The sequence below is a fragment of the Stegostoma tigrinum genome, chromosome 11, assembly GCF_030684315.1.
Source record: "Stegostoma tigrinum isolate sSteTig4 chromosome 11, sSteTig4.hap1, whole genome shotgun sequence".
NCBI classification, from domain to species: Eukaryota; Metazoa; Chordata; class Chondrichthyes; order Orectolobiformes; family Stegostomatidae; genus Stegostoma; species Stegostoma tigrinum.
Window position 1 is genome coordinate 15,826,834 of NC_081364.1, and position 25,248 is coordinate 15,852,081.

General features: G+C 43.3%; 1 protein-coding gene across 6 annotated transcripts in view; it reads right to left on the reverse strand.

Moving 5' to 3' along the window:
• Positions 1-5,537: 5,537 nt before the first annotated feature.
• LOC125460485 (solute carrier family 26 member 6) overlaps positions 5,538-25,248 on the reverse strand; it is a 174,490-nt gene continuing 154,779 nt past the window's right edge. For all 6 annotated transcript variants that reach the window (XM_059649778.1, XM_059649781.1, XM_059649776.1 and 3 more), the window contains 4 exons: positions 22,311-22,365; positions 21,225-21,364; positions 17,744-17,803; positions 5,538-6,695 (listed from right to left, as the gene is read on the reverse strand). In XM_059649778.1, the coding sequence (XP_059505761.1) occupies positions 6,675-6,695; positions 17,744-17,803; positions 21,225-21,364; positions 22,311-22,365 (276 nt within the window). In that variant the 3' untranslated portion in view covers positions 5,538-6,674. The remainder of the gene's footprint in view (positions 6,696-17,743; positions 17,804-21,224; positions 21,365-22,310; positions 22,366-25,248) is intronic.

A 25,248-nucleotide genomic window follows, 5' to 3' on the forward strand; every position in this document is an offset into this window, starting at 1 on the left:
CTTACAAAGGCTATCATGGAATTCTAATTCATGGGAATAGGTCAGCAAAACAGGTTTAGGCTGCTCATGATTTTAATGTGTCACTTGTAAAACAAAACAGTTACAGACTCAATCCAGAGAAATTAGCTCAATTGAGGGAATTAAGTCATGATGGATAGTATCAATACTGAACTAAGTCATAGTGGCTGGACCTCACTAACTGTGATAGTGTTGAAATTGGATAGATTCTATATTGGCTATTTCAAAGTCAATGTATTTACAAAAGTGGCCTCAGACACTTCAGGTTGGATGACTGAATTGAAAGAATAGGACACACATGATTTGCCCTGTATTGCTTTGCTAAAAGGATACTGGCAAGTTCCATGATTGATAGAGCCAAAGAGATTTCAACTTTTGTAACTCTGAATGGACTTTGCCAATGCAAAGTCATTTTGTTCGGAATGAATGCCAATGTTCCAATAATTAACCAATAAAGTAATTGAAGGGCTATATGCTTCATTGTTTACACTGGTTCTTTTCCGACAAAGCTGAGAAGAATATTTGCACCACTCAGCTCAACTCTTTGATCAGATACAGAGAACCAATTTGTCTATAAATTTGGCTGAATGTGAATTTGTCAAAGCAAATCTGTTTTTGTTTAGTCCCCACTTTGGGACAAAGGCAAGTGTCTTCCAGAGAAGTGAAGGATTTTCTCATGCCCAGGACAAAATGTGAAATTTTGTGATAATTTGGCATGACTGGTTTTTATTGGAAGCTTGTTCTGAAATTCGGCACTGACAAGTTTCCATTTAATGAATTTATTAAAGGAAGACAAAAAATTTGAATGGATACAAGAACTTGAAAGATGATAACTTGAAATCTGTGTTAGCAGCACTGAATTATGAGAAACAATTTATGCAGGCTGTTGACACTCGTGTGTGTGTGTGTGTGTGTGTGTGTGTGTGTGTGTGTGTGCATGTGTGTGTCTGCGTGTATGTGTGGGTCTGTGTGTGTGTGTGCATGCATGTCCATGCATGTGTGTGCACGTGCATGTGTGTGTGTGTGTGTGTGTGTGTGTGTGTGAGTGCATACCATTTTACTTTAAAATGATGAGCTGGGGACAGTCAGTTACTTTTCAAAGAAATTCAAAGGAAAGATTTAGCAGTGGACAGGAAACATTATGACTTGTATTGGCTCTACATAATTTTCAGATTTATGTCACGAACAATGTGGAAGATACGATTATTATTAAAAACCCAATCCTTTGAATTTTTTTCTGACAAATTTCAGGATGAGAGCTTATAATTGTTTCAATGGTGCTGAATCCTCCAGCCATATAATTTAAACATTATTCATGTGTCTGGCAAAGAAAATTTTGCAGTCAGCACTTTATTGTATAGAATGTATAGAAGAGTGGAGTGATTCAAATGGACTTATGAAAAGTATGGTTGCTGTGTGAGCCCTTGTATGCTTTACGTCAATATACTGTGCTATATGTCTCTCTACTGTTACTGAGACGTACACATTATAATGAAAAGGAATTTTGATGGGAAATGAAATGCTTTTAAAGATTTTCCTATCCTTCTTTGGGAGGATGGAATGATGCGTGATTTATTTATATTAATTTCATTTTAGAGTTTGGGATTTTATCTTAGTGCCATATAGCTTTTGGTCTTTTTTTGTGAAGGGGTTTAAAAATCATTTCAGTCAGTTTTTCTGAAATCATGATACAAAACTAGCGTATACCAGTTGGAGTGTGAATGGAAATTAATTTGTACAGTGGGAACTTAAGATTGGATGGAGAAAACATTGGGGAATTATCTTAGCAAAATATAGGATGAACAAATTTTTAAAAAATGTTCAAAAATCTTTTGAATGCCATCCCAAAGGAGACCTGATTGATGTTGGATGTAAGTGTGGTTTTTGCCAGAGAAAGGGATTGTTCACATCAGTTAAGAAAACAAGCTATCTCAGTGAAGTGTGCAGTTTGTGGAGTATTTGGTAGGAAATTGGTTATTTAAAGTTGAGAAAGCCAAAGATCTCATTTGTGCAAATGATCATAAGGATTAGGCCTCATAGCCCAGAGGACTGAAAATTGAGACAAAGCAATTATTTCAAATACAGATTGATTTCTTTGGAATTTAGAGTAACTCTAAGGTGACAGTGCTTGGGAGCAGATTGGATTAGATTTTGCTGTTTTTTGACATCTTTCAAAACGTCTCACATTCAGATAGCTTGTTTGTTTAATTTTCATTCTTTTGTGTCAGAAATGCCTGGTTTATTACAAAGCTAAACCTGCATCCGTGTGTGTTTATGTTTCATTGAAAGACTGCCACTTTAAATAAAAAGAACAAAAGAACAAACTCAGATTTTATTCTGGGATCTGACTTGTCCAATAATAATATCAGCTAGGATCATAACACATTACCATTTTTGCAGCAATTCTCCCCAGAGGCACTGCTTTAGGAAATCATGTTGAAACAGTCTTAATTGTTAAAAGATACGAATTCCCATTCTTGGTTTTAGATATGGCTTCTATACAACCTATTATGACCCTGCTAAAAAGTTCTTCAGAAATGGATATTAGGATTAAAGGTACAGGTTTAATTGAGGGTTGCAGTTTCCCCACTGACTAATATATTTTTATCTATTCATTCATGGGACATGGATGTCTCTGGCTGGGTCTGAATTTATTTCCTATCCCTAGTTATCCCTGAGAAGATGGTGGTGAGCTGTCTTCTTGAACCATTGCAGACCATATCATGTAGGTAGATCGACAATGGTGTCAAGTAGGGAGTTCCAGGATTTTGACCTAGTGGCACTGAAAAATGGCAATATATTTCCAAGTCAGGATGGTGAGTGCCTTGGATGAGAACTTGCAGTTGGTGGTGGTCCCATGTATCTGCTGTTCTTGCACATCTAGATGGTAGCGGTCATGGGCTTGTGCTTGGAAGATGCTGTCTAAGGAGACTTGGTAAATTTCAGCAGTGCATCTTGTAGATGGTACACATTGCTGCTATTAAGTGTCAGTGGTGGATGTGGTGTCAACCAAGCAGGTAGATTTATCCTGGATGGCGTTGGGCTTCTGAATGTTGTTGAAGTGGAGAGTATTCCATTACTTTTCATCGTGACTTGTGCCTTGTAAGTTGTGATCAAACTCTAGAGATTGTGGAGGTAAGTTACTTGCTGCAGGACTCGTAACCTCTGAACGGTTTGTACCCTCAGTACTCAGATTGCAAGTCTAGTTCAGTGAAAGTGGTCACCTCCAGAATGCTGAAAATTGGAGTTTCAGTGATACTAATGCTATTTAATATCAAGAGGAGATGTTTAAATTGTCTCTTATTAGAGAGCTTATTAGAGATGGCCATTACCTGGCATTTTGTCAGCCCAAGCCTTTACATGATCTTTTGAGTTCTTGATGCATAAGAACAGACCATATATTTACAAATTAACATGAATTTAACACATAATTAAGTCATTTTTAAATGGTTTAATTGTCAAAAGGGAATTACAATAGCAAAACTTGAATTCTATTAGGTATAATTTGACTGTAGTAGTAGGTTTACATGAAAATCAAAAATATAATACAATAAAATGCTAAAACATATCCTTTGAAATATATGGACCAGTTAGGCACAGTTCTCAAATTTTGTACATCTCTTTCTTTTAGATTTTTATTAGATTAAACAAAAAGTTAACAGAGGTATATCATTATCAAACAGAACATTGAACACAAAATGGAAAATATACATTTATAATTTAACTTACCGAATAATTACACGTGAAATTTAAGAAAATGAGGAGGTTAATTAATTCTGAAATGTACATTTTTGTAGTACACTTTAAAAACTGGAAAAACACCTCTAAGTGGAAGTATTAAGTGCTGTGTTCAATAGATGTGAAGCTAGAAAATCACAGCATCTGAGGAGCAGGCAAGTCAACGTTTTGGGCCGAAACTCTTTGTCAGGACTGGGGAAGAGGAGGGGAACCCAGAAACAAATAGAAAGAGAGGGGTGTGGCTGGGGGATGGGTAGGTGAGATGGAGATAGGTGGATGCAGGTGGGGGTTATTGTGGTTGGTCAGTGGGAAGGGTGGAGCGGATAGGTGAGTTAGAAGATAGACAGGTTGGAGGATGAGAGCTTTTGAAGCCGGTGAAGTCAATCTGCAGGCCATTCGGCAAAATGAAATGAGGTGTTGTTCCTTCAGTTTATGTTTGGCTTAACTCTGACAGTTTAGGAGGCCAAGGAGGGGAGTGGGACGGGGAGTTAAAATGGATGGCAACCAGAAGGTCAGGTTGGTTGGTGCATGCAGAGTGGAGATGCTTGCCAAACTGGTCCCCAAGCCTGTGTTTGGTCTCCCTGATATAGAAGAGACCCAGGAGAATCGGATTCTGTAGATGAGGTTAGATGAAGTGCAGGTGAATCTCTACCGGATTTGGAAGGATTGTTTAGGGCCTTGGAAGGAGGTGAGGGGGGAGGTGTAGGGGCAGGTGTAGCATCTCTTGCGGTTGCAGGGAAAGCTTCGGGGTATGGTGGAGGGGTTGGTGGGCACTGTGGAGCTGACAAAGGAGTCACGGAGTGAACGGTCCCTGCGGAAAGCAGACAGGGTTGGGGAGGGGAGTATCTTTTTGCAGGTGGTATCTGATTATAGGTGGTGGAAATGTTGAAGGATGATGTGTTGTATTCGGAGGTTGGTGGATCAGTATGTAAGGACTAAGGGGACTCTATCCTTTTTGTTGAGGGGTGCGATTTGAGGGCAGAAGCACAGGAAATGGGGAAGATGCGGTTGAGGGCATCCTTAAAAAGAATGGAGGGGAAAGATGGAGAGGAGAGGCAAGTACAGTCCCTGAATTAGGAGGATATCTGGGGAGTCCTAGAGTGCCTCATGTTGGGAGTAAATGCAGCAGAGGTGGAGGAATTGTGAGCATAGGATAGACTTTTTGCAGGTGGGTGAGAGGAGCTGTAGTTGAGGTAACTGGGGGAGTTAGTGGATTTGAAATGGATATCAGTTTTGTGTTGGTTACTGGAGATGGAGACAGAGAGGTCCAGGAAGGGAGGGACATGTCAGAAATAGTCCAGGTAAATGTGAGGCAAAGTTGATGAACTGTCCGAGCTCCTCACAGGAGCATGAGGCAGCGCCGATACAGTGGATACAAATATAGCGGAGAAAAAGGTGAGGAATGGTGCCAGTGTTGTTGAAACTGTCTCTTCCACAAATCCTGCAAAGAGGTAGGCATTGCTGGGGCCCATGCGGGTGCTGGTGGCCACCCCTTTGGTTTGTAGGAAGTGGGAGGAGTCAAAGGAAACATTGTTAAAGGTGGGGACTGGTTCTGCCAAGTGGATGAGAGAGTCAGTGGAGGGGGAACTGGTTGGGCCTACGGGGGAGAAGGAAGCAGAGGGCTTTTAGGCCATCCCTGTGGAGGATGCAGATGTAACAGGACTGTACCGTACTGTCCAACTACAATAACCCTCTACCTGCATCTACCTATCTTCATCTCACCTACCAGCCCCATCCCCCTCCTATTTATTTCTGGCCCCCCCCCCCACCCAATCCCAGTCCTGACAAAGGGTTTCGGCCTGAAACATTGACTTTCCTGCTTCTCGGATGCTGTCTGAGCTGCTATGCTTTTCCAGCTTCACATTTATTGACTGTAGCTTCCAGCGTCTGCAGCCCTTTCTGCCTCCGAGTGCTAGCTATAAGGTTATGCAAAATACAAAGAAATTACTGCTCCAATGTAGTCCTAAAAAACAATCTGTAATTTATAGAGGTTCTTTATAATGGCATTCAAATAGTAGAGACTGTAACACAGTCAAATGACTTTATTTTCCTTTTGGCATTGACCAAGAGTACTAAAGTGTTGTTCGTGGGCTGATTAATTTCCTGTAACCCTAAACAAAGTACAACTCATTGCGTAAGATCAACAACTGGTGGTGTTATCTGCAACGTCCAGCTTTGTGAATGTTATATTGACTGTTCCATTTCCTTTTTGCTTAATGTGATATTGCCTTTCTCACCAATCTAATCGTAGTCACATCTCCTGTTTACTCATGTTGAAAGTGCTTGCGGGCGTAGCCTACATACAATACCAATGTCTCAGGTTAGACAACGGCCAGATTTTCCCTGCGTTTTTCTAAGGAAGTTTCGGAAGCATAACTTCACAATAAAAAAAAGTTTTTCCTGGAAGGGCTTCAGTTTTTTTAAATAATATTGCTGACACACCACGTAGAATGATCGTCTTTGACCATTTCTGGTTTCATATATTACCCACCTGAATATATCAATCAATGGCAGCAATATGAATGCGAGGGGAGCCCTAGTGAGACAAATACTGACTGAGAAAAATTAATCAAACTTACAAGGCAAAAACACTTCCAGGCTGTGTCTGTAGTGCCTATTCAAATCAAATTTTCTGTCAAAACGATTCAAAGAGAGAAAGGTAGTGAAGTGATGGATAGAAGAATGAAGGAGAAATGGTTTGTAACTCTATGCACAGTATGGGATTTGTCAGTATTTACACTGAGACAGATTTTTCATCATTCACTCCAAGTCTTGTCTCATTTTGCTTCATGCAGGACACAGGAGAAAGTTAAAAACTTGCCCTTTGGAGATTTCTTTTTGACATGCTGTTTTCTTCTGGTTTTAATTTTTCCTTCAAAATGATGCGCATTTTTTATTCTAGCACCAATCTTCCTGAATTAAAACTGTGTACTTCCTGCCTAAAAACACAAAAAGAAGAAATAGATTTGGTATTTATAATTTCCATTTTTTTTCTTTTAATATCGAAATTAGAATTCCAATCTGCATCAACTATCACAGTAATAATGATTACATTGCAAGACTATGTGATATAACAGCTGAATTGGGCCATTCAGCTCATTGAGTCTGCTCTGCCATTCAATCATCGTTGAATTGTTTCTCAATCTCATTCTCATGCCTACTCCCTGTAACCATGATGTCCTTACCAATAAATAACCTATCTATCCTTATCTTAAACACACTCAATGAATTGGCTTCCACCACTTTTTGTGATATTGAGTTGTACAGATTAACCACCTTCTGGCTCCGGAAATTCTCCTCATCTCAGTTGTAAGGGTTGTCCCTTCATTCTGAGCCTGTGACCTTGAGTCCTAGTGATTCCTACTCGTGGAAAGATTTTCTCCATGTCCATTCTATCCAGGCCTCTCAGTATTCTGTAAGTTTCAATCAGAACCTCTCCCTCATACTTCTAAACACAACTGAATGCAGACCCCGAGTTCTCAACCGCTCCTCATAGGATAAGCCCTTCATTCCTGGGGTCATTCTTGTCAATCTCTTCTGGACTCCTTACAATGCCAGCACATGCTTCCCTAGATATAGGGCCCAAAACCACTTACTATATTCCAAATAGGATGAGCAATAAATGCTGGTCCAGCCAGCTAGGCCTCAGCCTGTGAATGAATAAAGAAAAGCGGCCTGACCAAAAAACTTCTATATCTGCAACAGTAAATCTCGGATGTTGTACTCTTGCCCTCTTGAAATGAATGCTAACATTGCATTTGACTTCCCAACTGCCAACTGGACCTGCATATTAACCTTAAGAGAATCTTGAACTGTGACTCCCTAGTCCCTTTGTGCGTCAGATTTCGGAAGCTTTTTCCTGTTTAGAAAATAAACTACAACTCTATTTGTTCTACCAAATCGCATAACCTCACACTTTCCCATAATTGTACTCCATCTGCCACTTCCTTGCCCACTTGCCTAACATGGACCAAGTCTTTCTGCAGCTTCCTTAACACTACTTGTCCCTTCATCTATCTTTGTGCCATCTGAAAGCTTAGTAACAATGCCCTTCATCCAGATTGCTAATGTTGTGATCCCAACATTGACCCGTGCGGAATTCCACTTGTCATGGGCTACCATCTTGAAAAAGAACTCTTTGTTCTTACTCTCTGCCTTTTGCCTATCAGCCAGCCTTCCATCCATGACAATGCTTTGCTCCAAACACCATGGTCTTGTCTGATTTAACAGCCTCCCGTGTAGCACCTCATTAAAATTCTTCTGGAAATCCACATCGATCATGTCCACTGACTCTTCTTTGTCTAACTTGTTCATTACCTCCTCAAATAATTCTAACAGATCAGGCATGACCTCCCCTTGCTAACTGTGCCCTATTTTAACATTCTCTTCCAAGTACCCCATAATTTCATCTTTAATAATGAACTCTAAAATTTTATCAACAATTGAGGTCAGGGTAACCGGCCTGTTGTTTCCTGCCTTCTGGTTCTCTCCCTTAAACAGGGGAGTTACGTTAGCCGTTTTCCAGTTTTCTGGGACCCTCCCTGACTCTAGTGATTCCTGAAATATCACCATCATCGCATCTACAACGTCTGCAGCTATCTCCTTCAGAACTCTGGTGTGCACTGCATCTGGTCTGATTTCTCTGCCATCAGACATTTTAGCTTCCCCAGCATCTTGTCCTTAGTGATGCTCAGTACAGTCACCTCTGCCTCTACCTGTCTTGAAGGTCTGGTATGCTGCTGGTCTCTTCCACTGTAAAAACTGTTGCAAAGTACCTGTACAGTCCCTCCATCATTTCTTTGTTCCCCATTACTTCTCCAGCCTCATTAACCAGTGTTCACTTTTGCATCTCTTTTACCTTTTAGATATCCAGAAATAACTCTTGCAATCTAATTTTATATCACTAGCTAGCTAACTCTCATACTGCATCCTTTATCCCTTTATTGCTTTTTCAATTATAATCGGTTGGTTTTAAAGTCTTCCCAATCCTCTGGCGTCCCACTAATCTTCACCACATTGTATGCTTTTTCTTTTGTTTTTATGTGTCCCTGACTTCCCTTGTCATTTATGGTTGTCTCGTCCTCCCCTCAGTATAAGTTTTGTTCCTCGGGATGAATTTCTGCTGTGCCTCCCAAATGACCACAGAAACTCCTGTCATTTCTACTCCAGCGTCTTCCCTGCTAGGCTCGCCTTCCAGTCAACTCCGGCCAGCTCCTCCGTCACATCTTTGTAGTTAACTTTACACAATTGTAATACCGTTACATCCGATTCAAGCTTCTCCCTCTCAAACTGCAGGGTGAAATGGTGAATTGGTGAAGGTGATGGCCTAGCGGTATTACCGCTGTTAATCCAGAGACCCAGAAAATGTTCTGGGGACCTGGATTCGAATCCCGCCATGGCAGATGGTGGATTTGACCTCCATAAATATCTGGAATTAAGAGTCTAATGATGACTGTGAATCTATTGTCAATTGTTGAAAGAACCCATCTGGTTCACTAATACCCGTTGGGAAGGAAACTGCCATCCTTACCTAGTCTGCTCTACACGTGACTCCAGGCCTACAGCAATGTGGTTGACTCTTAACTGCCCTCTGGGCAATTAGGGATGGGCAATAAATGCTGCCTAGACAGCGATGCCATGAATGAATAAAAAACAATCATATTATGGTCGCTGTCCCCTAGGGGTTCCTTCACCTTCAGCTCCCAAGCCGTATCTACCTCACCGACCTTCCCACAACACAAAACCAAGTTCTGCGAGGTATTAGATTATGGAGTAAGGAAACTGGATGTCAAACTAAAGGAGATGTTTGTAGGAAGTGACAAAAATCTTTGCCAAAGAGATGTGAAAGGAGGAGAGGAAATTGAAGAGCATGATTAGAGAATTCTCATGAAATGGATTCAAAATGGTCATAGGCACAGTTGCTGATGGTGGAAGCGGGGGATATACAGGAGGCTGAACTTTGATAAGTGGAGAGTACATTAGTGGTAGGGGCAGCAAAATTAGAGGGTTGATGTTGGAGGATAAGGCAGAATTGGAAGTCTTATAGGGGCAGTGGGCAGGTTAGTGAGGACAAGGGGGTCATGGTTAAATTGGGCTTCCCTGTAGAAATTTGGTGTGAAATCTGGATTTGACAAATGATTGCTTCAGCAGCTTTTATTTCACCCCAACTCCCTTTAAAGATCAGAGATAATGGGAACTGCGGATGCCGGAGAATTCCAAGATAATAAAATGTGAGGCTGGATGAACACAGCAGGCCAAACAGCATCTCAGGAGCACAAAAGCTGACGTTTCAGGCCTAGACCCTTCATCAGAGAGGGGGATGGGGAGAGGGAACTGGAATAAATAGGGAGAGAGGGGGAGGCGGACCGAAGATGGCGAGTAAAGAAGATAGGTGGAGAGAGTATAGGTGGGGAGGTAGGGAGGGGATAGGTCAGTCCAGGGAAGACGGACAGGTCAAGGAGGTGGGATGAGGTTAGTAGGTAGCTGGGGGTGCGGCTTGGGGTGGGAGGAAGGGATGGGTGAGAGGAAGAGCCGGTTAGGGAGGCAGAGACAGGTTGGACTGGTTTTGGGATGCAGTGGGTGGGGGGGAAGAGCTGGGCTGGTTGTGTGGTGCAGTGGGGGGAGGGAACGAACTGGGCTGGTTTAGGGATGCAGTAGGGGAAGGGGAGATTTTGAAACTGGTGAAGTCCACATTGATACCATATGGCTGCAGGGTTCCCAGGCGGAATATGAGTTGCTGTTCCTGCAACCTTCGGGTGGCATCATTGTGGCAGTGCAGGAGGCCCATGATGGACATGTCATCTAAAGAATGGGAGGGGGAGTGGAAATGGTTTGCGACTGGGAGATGCAGTTGTTTGATGCGAACTGAGCGGAGGTGTTCTGCAAAGCGGTCCCCAAGCCTCCGCTTGGTTTCCCCAATGTAGAGGAAGCCGCACCGGGTACAGTGGATGCAGTATACCACATTGGCAGATGTGCAGGTGAACCTCTGCTTAATGTGGAATGTCATCTTGGGGCCTGGGATATGGGTGAGGGAGGAGGTGTGGGGGCAAGTGTAGCATTTCCTGCGGTTGCATCCACTGTACCCGGTGCAGCTTCCTCTACATTGGGGAAACCAAGCGGAGGCTTGGGGACCGCTTTGCAGAACACCTCCGCTCAGTTCGCAACAAACAACTGCACCTCCCAGTCGCAAACCATTTCCACTCTCCCTCCCATTCTCTAGATGACATGTCCATCATGGGCCTCCTGCACTGCCACAATGATGCCACCCGAAGGTTGCAGGAACAGCAACTCATATTCCGCCTGGGAACCCTGCAGCCATATGGTATCAATGTGGACTTCACCAGTTTCAAAATCTCCCCTTCCCCTACTGCATCCCTAAACCAGCCTAGTTCGTCCCCTCCCCCCACTGCACCACACAACCAGCCCAGCTCTTCCCCCCCACCCACTGTATCCCAAAACCAGTCCAACCTGTCTCTGCCTCCCTAACCGGTTCTTCCTCTCACCCATCCCTTCCTCCCACCCCAAGCCGCACCCCCAGCTACCTACTAACCTCATCCCACCTCCTTGATCTGTCCGTCTTCCCTGGACTGACCTATCCCCTCCCTACCTCCCCACCTATACTCTCTCCACCTATCTTCTTTACTCGCCATCTTCGGTCCGCCTCCCCCTCTCTCCCTATTTATTCCAGTTCCCTCTCCCCATCCCCCTCTCTGATGAAGGGTCTAGGCCCGAAACGTCAGCTTTTGTGCTCCTGAGATGCTGCTTGGCCTGATGTGTTCATCCAGCCTCACATTTTATTATCTTGGAATTCTCCAGCATCTGCAGTTCCCATTATCTCTGATACTATTTTAACCTCACTGCGAAGCCTCTTCCAGGGATGCCTAACCTGAAGAAGTTACCCTCCTCCCTCCGGACCAACCTCAGGGAATCTCTCTCCCATTGCAACTCTCTTGTCCGCCTCCCCCTCTCTCCCTATTTATTCCAGTTCCCTCTCCCCATCCCCCTCTCTGATGAAGGGTCTAGGCCCGAAACGTCAGCTTTTGTGCTCCTGAGATGCTACTTGGCCTGCTGTGTTCATCCAGCCTCACATTTTATTATCTTGGAATTCTCCAGCATCTGCAGTTCCCATTATCTCTGTATCAATTATGTTCCTTCTTTCCCAAAAGTTACATTTATAGCAAAACATAGAATAGGCTGAAATTGTACAATGGGAAGGCAAAAATAATGTGACTCTTAGGGATGGATACATTTGGAGGGAATAGACAGAAATTACAGGAGAATGGTAGTACCCATGGCGAGAAAGCAGGGTTACCATTTTGAGTCCAGTGACCCTTCAGAATTGAAAGCAGCTTAGAAAAGATGGTATTTATGTTAGTCGTGATGGTTGGGTGGGGTAAAGGAGTGGAGATGGAGCCCAGAGAGAGAGGGAGAGAGAAGAAAGGCAGACAGACAAAGGTATTGTTGAGTGTAAGCCAGGGAAGAACAGAAACTAGATAGGTGATAGTCAAGAGCTAGATAGTCAACAGCTTAATTACGTTATCACCTTCAGGACACAACATTGAGTTTATCAATTTCAGAGCATCAATACCTTCCTTCCATGACAATCTTGAGAAGTTCCCAGCCTCCTGACTGATGTCTGTCGTTCTCCAGCCTACATTAGCACCACGCCGGACTGGCTGCTATGTAGCTATAGGAGTGACTATGATCCACTTACTGGACTGCAGAGGCATGGACCTCTTGAACAAGACCACCCCGACCAGGTGCTTGACCGTGGCCAATCCCTTGGACTGGTATGAGAGCCCGTCCTTGACTTACTGTGCCAGGAGACCGGGATTAAGGATACCTTCATGGAATTCACTGAGAATGACTCCCCTGAGACTTTGAGGCGTGGTTACTTACTTGGCTGTGTTTTTGGTATGAAAGTTGCTGGCTGCAGATGCAGGTGTGAGTTTGATGTAGCAAAATGCTGGACAGCAAGATGTATGCACCCTTGACTGAGGACTCGTGACCAGCAAGGCAAGATGCCTGCCTCTGGGATAGAGCTAATAGGCACGGCGCGCACATAGCAAAGCAAGGCATGGATGCTGTTAGCATGCAGGTAGGCGCTCAGTGAATGAGTAAGCGATCAGCCCTGAGAGCCTAACTGACCAGGTTCATGAGCTGGGTAACTGTCTTTGCCACAGCCTTTCAAAGCTAATTATTGATGTGCCCTGCAACGTGAGTGGGCAGTTCCTAAAAGGGATGCCATTGTGGTCAGCTGCCAGTGTCTGTGGACAAGGGGTGGTGCCTGTGGGTCAGGTCCTGAGGTGCCATTAGATACTGAACGATGTGGAGACTGGTCACAGCCAAGCACCCGCCCTGACTTCCACGTTGAGATTTCAACACATGTCTCGTTCTGTGCATTTGGTAACGATAGAAAGTTAGTGAGTAGCAGCCAGTGAGGTGAGTTGCAGTGCTGTGACGGTGTATCACAAGTTTTTATCGCTGTGATTTGTCTACTTGCTGCTGCCTAATGAGAAACTTTCCTTTCTGCTCAGCATATGCAGTAACTGTGGAGCGCAATGGTCCCAAAAATGAGATAGACCCCACTGGACTTCTCATTGCATTCTGTTATAATTCTCCCCTTTGACCCCGTCGCGCACACTCTTATAAAATTCCACTCCGAGAGAACCCAACCGACTGCAGGTCGTTCACAGTTTTAATAAGGCTGAAGCAGCACCACACGTTAAAAACCGAAAGAGCTGCGGATGCTGTAAAGCAGGAACGAAAACAGAAGTCGCTGGAAAAGCTCAGCAGGTCTGGCAGCATCTGTGAAGAAAAAAATCAGACTTAACCTTTTGGGTCCGGTGACCCTTCCTCAGAATAGTTGTGTTCAGTCCTGAGGGAGGGTCACTGGACCCGAAACATTAAGTCTGTTTTTTTCTGCACAGATGTTGTCAGACCTGCTGAGGTTTTCCAGAAACTTCTGGTTCAGCACCATAGAACATAGAACATTACAGCACAGTACAGGCCCTTCGGCCCTCGATGTTGTGCCGACCTGTCATACCAATCTGAAGCCCATCTAACCTACACTATTCCATATACGTCCATATGCTCGTCCAATAACGACTTAAATGTACTTAAAGTTGGCGAATCTACTACCGTTGCAGGCAAAGCGTTCCACTCCCTTCCTACTCTCTGAGTAAAGAAACTACCTCAGACATCTGTCCTATATCTTTCACCCCTCAGTTTAAAGCTATGCCCCCTCGTGCTCGCCGTCACCGTCCTAGGAAAAAGGCTCTCCCTATCCACCCTATCTAACCCTCTGATTATTTTATATGTTTCAATTAAGTCAACTCTCAACCTTCTTCTCTCTAATGAAAACAGCCTCAAGTCCCTCAGCCTTTCCTCGTAAGACCTTCCCTCCATACCAGGCAACATCTTAGTAAATCTCCTCTGCACCCTTTCCAAAGCTTCCACATCTTTCTTATAATGCGGTGACCAGAACTGTACACAATGCTCCAAGTGCGGCTGCACCAGAGTTTTGTACAGCTGCAGCATAACCTCTTGGTTCCAGAACTCGATCCGTCTATTAATAAAAGCTAAAACACTGTATGCTTTCTTAACAGCCCTGTCAACCTGGGTGGCAACACTCAAGGATCTGTGTACACGGATGCTGAGATCTCTCTGCTCATCTACACTGCTAAGAATCTTACCATTAGCCCAGTACTTTGCCTTCCGGTTACTCCTACCAAGGTGCATCACCTCACACTTGTCCACATTAAACTCCATTTGCCACCTCTCAGCCCAGCTCTGCAGCTTATCTATGTCTCTCTGTAACCTACAGTATGCTTCATCACTATCCACAACTCAACCGACCTTAGTGCCGTCTGCAAATTTACTAACCCATCCTTCTACGCCCTCATCCAGGTCATTTATAAAAATGACAAACACGCAGTGGACCCAACACCGACCCTTGCGGTACACCACTAGTAACTGGTCTCCAGGATGAACATTTCCCATCAACCACCACCCTCTGTCTTCTTTCAGCAAGCCAATTTCTGATCCAAACTGCTAAATATCCCACAATCCCGTTCCTCCGCATTTTGTACAATAGCCTACTGTGGGGAACCTTATCGAACGCCTTGCTGAAATCCATATACACCACATCAACCGGTTTACTCTCATCTACCTGTTTGGTCACCTTCTCAAAGAACTCAATAAGGTTTGTGAGGCACGACCGTCCCTTCACAAAACCATGCTGACTATCCCTAATCAAATTATTCTTTTCTAGATGATTATAAATCCTATCCCTTATAACCTTTTCCAACACTTTATCAACAACTGAGGTAAGGCTCACTGGTCTATAATTACCAGGGTTGTCTCTACTCCCCTTCTTGAACAGGGGAACCACATTTGCTATCCTCCAGTCATCTGGCACTATTCCTGTAGACAATGACGAGTTAAAGATCAATGCCAAAGGCTCGGCAATCTCCTCCCTGGCTTCCCAAAGGATCCTCGGATAAATCCCATCCAGCCCAGGGGACTTATCTACCTTCACACTCCATAAGATGTTGAAAGATGTTGCATTTGCAGTCCTACTAATTTGCAAACTGAATATCTGAGCGACAGTTTATTTGGGAGGAGGACAGGTGATGTTAAAGTGACGATGGAGGTGAACGTGTTACAAATTTGAATCTTGACCCTTGACCTGCCACCAACTGCCCCTTTTAACCGAGGAGGAACAGAGTGAGTGACGAGGCTACTCCCAGAAAGTGGGTTGATAATTTAAACACTATAATCAGGCCAGCGGCTGATTATTGTTTGGCCATTTCAAATTTAATGCCTGCTGGGCCTCAGGAAATCTCACTCCTTATTAAAGGCAATTCCATTCATCCACTGCACCCAGTCTACCTGCCTATCAGCCCATTTTGACATGACTACCCTTAAACTTTCAAATCTGGCCCATCTGTACTCTTCTCCCACAGACCCCAATCCCCACAAGGCCACCAATCTCCCCATCAAAGATTTACACACAGCACCTCATACCAGGCTTTCTGATATCAGTGCAACGTCTGATAAAGGCAAGCATGACAAATGCCTTCTTCACCATCCTATCTACCTTTGATGCCACTTTCAAGCCACTATGTATCTGCACCCCTAGGTCTCTCTGTCTCAACAATACTCCCCAGGGCCCTCCCACCAATTCTGGTGTCGTCTGAAAATTTACTAATATTGCCTCCTATATTCTCATCCAAATTGTTTATTTAAATGAAAGACCATAGTGGACGCAGCAATATTTTTTGCAGCACACCACTGATCACAGGTCTTCAATCTACCATGACCACCTGTCTCCTTTCTTCAAGCCAATTTTGTATCAAACTGGCTTGTTCTCCCTGTATCCCATGTGATCTAATCTTACTAACCAGTCTACCATGAGAAACCTTGTTGAAGGCCTTGCTAAAATCTGTGTAGACAGTATCTACCACTCTGCCTTCATCAATCTTCAAAACATTCAGTCAAGTTTGTGAGACACGATTTCCCAAGTACAGACCCATGCTGACTAACTCTAATCAGCCCTTGCATGTAGATCCTGTGTCTCAGAAATCCTTACAACTATTTACCAACCACTGACGTCAGGCTCACCAGTCTGTAGTTCCCTGGCTTTTCCTTGTGGCCTTTCTTAAATAATGGCACAGTATTAGCCACCCTCCAAGTCTTTTCGCACCTTCCCCATGGCTGTTGATAATGCAACTATCTGTGTTAGGAGCCCCACAATTTTTTTCCCTAGCATTCCAATGGGATACACTTAATCAGGCCATCTTTGTGTGTCTTAAAGACCTCCAGCAATTCTTCTTCTATAATGTGGACACTTTTCAAGACATTACTGTTTATTTTCCCATGTTCCCCAGCTTCCCAGGTCTTTCTCCATGGTAAATATTGAAATATTTATCTAGGATCTCACCTGTCTCCTATGGTTCCATACAGCGGTATCCCCATTGGATCTCTTTGGATTCTCGTTAACCTTCTTTGCCAAAGCTATCCTATGTCCCCTTTTCGCCCCCCTGATTTCCTTCTTAAGTGTACTTCTACACCCCCTATACTGCTCAAGGGATTCACTTGATCGCAGCTGTCTTTACCTGACATATCTCTCCTTTTTCTAGACTAGAGCCTTAATATCACAAGTCATCCAGCATTCCCTACACCTGCCAGCCTTGCACTTCACACCAATGGAACATTCTGCACCTGAATTCTTGTTGTCTCGCTTTTGAAAGCCTCCCATTTGCCAGCCGTCCCTTTACCTGCAAACAGACTCCTCCAAACAACTTTTGAAAGTTCCTGTCTAATACTATCAAAATTGGCCTTGCCCAGTTTAGAACTTTAACTTGTGGACGAGGCCTATCCTTTTCCATAACTATTTTGAAGCCAATGGAATTATGGTCACTGGTCCCAAAGTGCCATCCCATGAAGACTGTCACTCGCCCTGACTTATTTTCCAAGAGGAGGTTGAGTTTAACCTCGATGCTGGCAGAGACAGCGTATGTGGGCCATAGAGTTAAAAGCTCCCCAGCATTACAGAGAAACCCCAATTTGCAGGTTTCTCTTCTGCTGCTGGGGTCCACTTTTCTCCCTGATGACAAACAGGATTTTGGATTCACTACAATTTCTTTTCCTGGATGTTTGCCCCTTTTTTGGGACTGATTGGCCCAGGGATCAGGAGGTTCCTCGTCCTGGAGTCTGCACCATTTTCTACCTATGGTGAGCAGGGAGCTTGACACTTCCTGACCCTCACTCACAGCGTATGCTAGTAGCATGAACTATAAAATCCAGGCTGTTGTGTTGAAATAAGTTTTTTTTGTGTGTTTATGATCCACATGGCAAGTTTTGCAATGCTAGTCAAGAATCTAGTGAAGCAGAATGATTTTTCCTGTGCTTTCCAGAGAAAACTCAGTTTCATTAACTTTAAGCAACATTTAAACATCAGATTTTAAAAAAATAAGCTTCTTACGCAGGCAAGTGTGGATTCTTGTTCGTCGTCCTGTGAAGGAGGCAGTGAAAGTGTTCCATTCTATGGAGAAGAGGTCAAAATGTTACAACAAAACCGTGAATATTGGGAACACTACCCTTTTACAAGTAAGTCTAGCACATTTTCAGAACATGCTCTTGTCTTCAATCTGTCCTGTGGCCAAAGGGAGAAGACAGGAAACCTGCTCCCAGGTATCTGCTGTTGTATGACCTTCAGGAAGTACGTGACGGTGAAAGAAATAGGAGAAGAGAAAGAGAAAGAATATAAAGATTATCATTCACCCAGCTCATCCCATAGAGTTTTGCAATGAGCTGCTTCTGAAGTATAATAATTATGTTCAGGCTGCATGAGTGTCAGTATTTTTGGCACTAGGTTGACAGGGCACTCCTCAACCGTTGCTTCCTCCACCTTACAATGACAAGTAACTGAGACATCAACATAAGGCAGTGCGTCCACTGCATTTCACCTGAAGTGAAAGTTGGTCCACACATTTCTCCTCAATTACAAGTGTTGAGTTTTTAGTACTTTCTGCTCTGTGTGCTGAGTATTTGTAGGATTTCAACAGCTCCCCTCCCTCCCCCACAGCCCAAAAAAGGATGGGTGAGAGCATAAGAACATAAGAAATTGGAGCAGGAGTAAACCATCTGGTCCTTCAAACCTGCCCTGCCAGTCTATAAGATCATGGCTGATCTTTCTGTGGACTCAGCTCCACTTTCCAGCCTGTTCACCATAAACCTTAATTCCTTTACTGTTCAAAAATCTATCTATCTTTGCCTTAAAAACACTCAACGAGGTAGCCTCAACTGCTTCAGTGGGCAGGGAATTTCACAGATTCATAATCTTTTGGGAGAAGAAGTTCCTCCTCAGCTTAGTCCTCAATCTGCACCCCCTTATTTTGAGGCTATGAGTTTTGGGGGAAAGTTAAAGTATTACAAAATATGAATCCTGAGCCCCCATTTTATTTCATTTCCAGTATTAATAGAGGTGACTCATGGGGTGGGCCAGAATTCAGGCAAACCAAGCAACCATGGGTGGTACAGTGGCTCAGTGCTCAGCACTGCTGCTTTACAGCACCAGGAACAATTCCAGCCTCAAGCAACTGTCTGTGTAGAGTTTGCACATTCTCCCCGTGTCTATGTGGATTTCCTTTGGGTACTCTGGCTTCCTCCCACAGTCCAAAGACATGTCAATTAGATTGATTGGCCATGCTAAATTGCCCATGGTGTCCAGGGATGTGCTGCCTATGTGGATAAGCCAAGGGATATGCAAGGTTAAAGGGATAGCGTGGGGGAGATGCTGTTTGGAGAGTGGGTGTGGACTGGATAAGCTGATTGGCCTGTTTCCACACTGTGGGGATTCTGTAGATATGGGCCTATTTCAATGCTGATGAAAAGCAGAAGTAGCTGTTTAATTTATTCTTGGTGTTGGTTGAGAGAGGAAATGTTGGCCTGACCCCTGAAGAGCTATTTGTTCTTTTTTGCTCAAGTCCTGAATGGCTTACTTCTGTACTGTGTTTCCTAGGGTTGTTTCTTTACACTCATTTGAACAGCTGGAGCAAAAAGGAACGGGCACCCTCTAATTGTTCTTTTAAGGACAATATCCCACACAATGCAATATTGCCTCAGTAGTGTGCTGAAATGTCAAGAAGCACTGAAGTTAAACTTGAATACATGACCATCAGCTACCAACTGAGCTGAACAATCTCACAAAGTGATTATTGGATAAATTTCCTCAAATTGCTTCTTCTTTATAGACCCTGTCTGGCTTTGGCTTAGCCCTCTCCCTTGATGGTATGACAGCTGAACAGGAGCTCACTCTACAATCTGCTCACGTTATTAAATCTCAAAGTTAATTGTGGTTCCTTAACACATTTTGCTGGAGATTGAGTGAAACCACTTGGTATTGTATTATTATGGCTCAAATGCAATATTGATGGGACACATTTTAAACTTCATGGCATGGACAGTAATTTGCTGAGCGTGCAAGTGCTGGATTTTTGGACCCTTCCTGCCAATGGACTGAAAATTGGACCGATTCTATGTAGATTCGTAGTCACGGAGCTGTTCAGCATGGAAACAGACCCTTTGGTCCAACTCATCCATGCTGACCAGATATCCTAAATTAATCTAGTCCCATTTGCCAGCATTTATCCCATATTCCTCTAAACTCTTCCTATTCATTTATGTTGTTTTATGTTATATATGTGTTTTAAATGTTGTAATTGTACCAACCTCCATCACTTTCTCTGGCAGCTCATTCCATACATGCACCATCATGTGTGTGAAACTGTTGCCTCTTATGTTCCTTTTAAATTTTTCCCCTTTCACATTAACCCTCTCATTTTGGATTCCCCCATCCTGGGGGGGACCTTGTCTATTTACCCTAGCCATGCTCCTCATGATTTTATAACCCTCTATAACATCACCCCTCAGCCTCCGACACTCCAGGGAGAATAGCCCCAGCCTATTCAGCCTCTTTGTATAGCTCAAACCCTCCAACCCTGGCAACATCCTGGTAAATCTTTTTCTCAACCCTTCAAAGTTTCACAACATCCTTCCTGCAGGAAGGGCACCAGAATTGCACACAGTATTCCAAAATGTTCTAACCAATGCCCTGCACAGTTGCAATATGACTTCTCACCTCTCATACTTAATGCCTGATTATTAAATGGGCAACTTCACCAGCTTATCATAATGTAGTGAAAATGAAAAAATTGCTGCACTGTTTTCGGGAAAAGATCTAGCCATTGCAGTAGTATGGGTTTGAAAGTTAAGTTGCATCAGTATGAATTGCATCAATAAGAACTTCCCTCTCTGTTTAACAATTTTTATAGCCTTCTCTCATTGATGAAACCATGATGTGTTCTGCATGAATTGTCTGCCCAGTCCGTTGCTTCATGGAGGCCAGGAAGAAGAAGGAGGAGCATATGAATAATTATGTGGATAATAGTCAAGTGAATAACGCCACAATTCCCAACCTTTACATTTCAGCATTCGTATTGATGTTAACTGCACTCTGCATTGGCGGGTTCACTTGGTCCTCTCTAAACTTACATGCTGCATCATCTATCCCTGTTTACTATTCCCCCAACACATAATCTCTATCCTATTGGGATGGCATTCCAATAGTTCCAGATGTTTATGAACATTTTTCTGTTCAACCTGACTCCATCTCTGGCAGCACATAGTTCTATGATCCTGTGTATTCCTAAACCAGAGCCTTCTTTAAGAGTGATACTACACCATATGACATATTGGAAGCCTTTCCAGTACTTTAATGGTGTGGGCACAGGGAGGTATGAGAAAAGAATTATTCTCACTAATCACATGCCTTGCCTGCAATTTGTTCATTGCACTCAAGAGTGTCCAGCATAAACCTAATAATGTCCTGGTAAACGGGCCCCTATGAATAAAAATGTAGAGTAATATAACAGCAAAATATTTAAAAAATGAAAGTGACAGACCATGTGAAGTGCCTGATCAGTTGATGGGTTATTTTTCATCATACAGTATAGAACAGCATCGTGCACAGTGGTAAAAATCTGGGATTTGCTGATGTTTTTTCCAAAGAATCCTCCTTGTTCAAACTGCTCGATGATAGCCCCTAAAAGAAGTGAAATTCAATTAATTTAAGTGGTCTAGAATTATTCATGGGTTGTGGGTGATGTTGGCAAAGTTAGCATTTGTTGGGCATTCCTAGTTTCCATAGAATTGGATGGCACAGTGCTAAGGACCTGAGTTTGATTCTCCCTTCGGGTAACCGTCGGTGTGGAGTACAGACATTCTCCACTTGTCTGTTCGGGTTTCCTCTGGGTGCTCTGGTTTCCTCCGAAAGTGGGAAATGTGGATTGGCCATGCTAAATTGCCCGTAATGTCCACGGGCGTGAAGCCTTTGTGAATTAGCCATGGGAAATGTAGGATTATAGGAATAAGGTGGGTCTGGTTTGGGTGCTCTTCGGAGGGTCAGTGTGGACTCAAAGGGCCAAATGGCCTGTTTTCACACTGTATGGATTCTATGACTCTACTTCAACTGAATGGCCGGCCGACGGTGGTTAGAGTCAACCACAGTACAATGCATCTGGAGTCACAAACCAGAATCATTAAGGCCCCCTTTGAGTGCTGACAGGGTGAGATCCATAAAACTGACACCAACTGAACCCAAGAGACTTTTGGACTCCTTGTAGGTAACTTTAAGCTGATTGTTCCATCAGGAATCAGATAGAATTGGATGCAGCACTTGTTTTATTCACAGCTCAATTTCCATCTCATTGATAGCAGTGGAGTGTATTGGAAAGGTTGTATAATGGTCTTCAATCTGACTTAGTCAGTTTACCATTGGCAGATTAGGTTAAAATTATCCCATGACTTGTTTCCACATTCAGATTCATATTTACTAGACAAGCCGGTGTTACAAACAAAAGATGTGGATTGAATGGAAGGCAAAATCTGTCATATTATATCCTTAAAGTTCCAGGTCACAGAGCAACAGGACCACAGTATCATGTTTGTTGAACAAATATATCCCACTTAAAATGGTCTATCTTACTTACAGTGACAACCTGATAGGTACACGTCAATCTCAATCTCTTTAAAATCCCGGAAGATCTGGAATATAAAAGCATTGAGTTGCAAAGCTAATTAATGGAATGCTCAGTAAAGCATGCAAGTTTTTATACAGAAGTATAAAGATTGAAAGTCAGGAAGTTGTGCTACTCTAAAAACAAGCAGTAATTCAGCCTGATGTAAGCATAAGGACTGCACACTTTCGCCTCAACTATCCCTCTCTTTGACGTCCAAGGTCCAAAACATTCCTTCCAGGTAAAGAGCAATTTACCTGCACTTCTTTCAATTTTGTACATTGCATGTGCTGTTCACAATGCTGTCTTTGCTACATCAGGAAGACGAAGTGCAGACTACGTGACCACTTTGCAGAATATCTCTGTTCGGCCCATAAGCATAACTCCGAGCTTCCAATTGGATGCCATTTAATTCTCCACATTTCTCCTCACAATGACTCACCTCTGTCCTGAGACTTCTGTAGATTTCTAATGAAGCTCAGCACTATTTGAGGAACAGCATCTCACCTTTGAATTCACCTTCCAAACTCAACACTGAGTTTAACATCTCCAGAACATAACCTCTGCCAGTCACACCATTTTGTATCTTCTACCTTGCATGTTTCAGTCCTAATCTCATTTTTCATGTTTTTGCTGTTGATCAGCAATGGGAAATTACTTTGCCAATCACACCTCCTCTGGACTCATTATTTGTTTATTAACTTGTCCCATTATACTCCCTTTGGACCTGTCTCACCAAATCTTTCATCATTTAATGTCTTCCATCTTCCACCCTATCACAGATCTTCCTTTTTTAACTTTCTCCATCCTTCCTCACCGTACCTATTTAAAAGCTACTACATTTTAACTTTTCCCAGTTCTGATTTAAGGCCATGAGCTAAAACACTACCTTTATTGATCCACAGATATTTCTAAACTTTCACATAGAGTCATTGAATCATACAGCACGAAACAAACTCTTTGGCCCAACTCGTCTTTGCCAACCAAGTACCCTAAACTGAACTAGTCCCATTTGCTTGCATTTGACATATATTCCTCTAAACTTTCCCTATTCATGGATCGTCCAAGGGCCTTTGTAAGTACCTACCTTTACCACTTCCTCTGGCAGCTCGTTCCATAGATGCACCATCCTCTGTGTGCAAACGTTGCCCCTTAGGTCCCTTTTATATCTTTCTTCTCTCACCTTAAACCTATGCCCTCTAGCTTTGGACTCTCCTACCCTACAACAAAGACCTTGGTTATTCACTCTATCCATGCCAATCATGATTTTATAAACCCCTATAAGATCACCCCTCAGTCTCCAATGCGTGAGTGGAAAAGGTCCCAGCCTATCCAGCCTCTTCTTAAAACTCAAACCCTCCAGTCCTGGCAACATTCTTGTAAATATTTTCTAATCCCTTTTTAGATTCACAACATCCTTCCTGAGGCAGTATTCTATACATTACTGGCTGCTTCATAAAGATTCCCCCACATCTAAGAAATCAACAGCTTTATGGGACCTGACCTATGTACATTAACAGTGATTATGACAGAGAGATTGTGTGAACAGAGCAAGGGAGCTGAGGGCTGAAACTAAGACCCTGAAAAAGAAGGCTTAATGAAAATGTGGCCTGAAAGTGACCCAAGTGTGGGAAAAGTTGGGCAGGCATAAAGTAACATTTTAAAAAATGAGATAGTAGGAACTGCAGATGCTGGAGAATCTGAGATAACAAGGTGTAGAGCTGGATGAACACAGCAGGCCAAGCAGCATTAGAGGAGCAGGAAGGCTGACATTTCAGGCCTAGGCCCTTCTTCAGAAAATGACATAAAAGTTACAAATAAATAAACATGAGCAAGGTTACGCCATCAGCCCTTTGCACTTGCTCCACTGTTAAATGAGGTCACACTGATCTACTTCAAATACCCATACCCAGTATCTCTTGGTATTTTAATATGTGGAAATCCATCAATCTGTTTTAACCTACTCAACATCGAAATCTGCACTGTCTTCTGGAGCAGGAAATTACATCTTTCTGCATCCACATGCATAAAGTGAAGCCTCCTATAGAGAGGATTGTTATGACCACCTAAGTGACCGCTATCCAAAAAGGACAGAGTAGAAGCAGTTTTGCTTTATTAAGACAAAAGCACTAAACCAGGGAAGTACAGAAATGAAAAGAATGCAAGTTGTCAACATGGTTTGTATGGGCGTGTTAAATAAAAGTGGTCTGGCTGTATCATGATATAACCATCAGGAATAGCAACGAACCATCAAGCTTTAAAGTAGAATTAGAATCGTATCATAAGTACACATACTGAATCACCTCATAAATATTTGCTAGGATATTTGCCGAGGGGTTTCTTTTATCTATTGCACCTAAAACACTTTGATATTTTTTGGATAGACACCAAACGTTTCACTTCTGTGAAAGATTTCAGCTGCATTTAATATGTGTGATTGTAGCCGGACAGGCAAACAGGTGCACCAAAGGAGTAGGGACTTAGTATACAACTGTTATGGATGACCAGGATGTGGGTTCAAACTGTATCTCGAGCTAACAAGGTGTAGAGCTGGATGAACACAGCAGACCAAGCAGCATCAGAGGAGCAGGAAGGCTGACGTTTTGGGCTGAGACCCTTCTTCAGAAATGGGGGAGGGGAAGTGGGTTCCGAAATAAATAGGGAGAGAGGGGGAGGCGGATAGAAGATGGATAGAGGAGAAGATATGTGGAGAGAAGACAGCCAGGTAAAAGAGGTGGGGATGAAGCCAGTAAAGGTGAGTGTAGGTGGGAAGGTAGGGAGGGGATAGGTCAGTCCAGGGAGGAATGGACAGGTTGAGGGGGCGGGATGAGGTTAGTAGGTAGGAGATGGGGGTGGGGCTTGAGGTGGGAGGCAGGGATAGGTGAGAGGAAGAACAGGTTAGGGAGGCAGG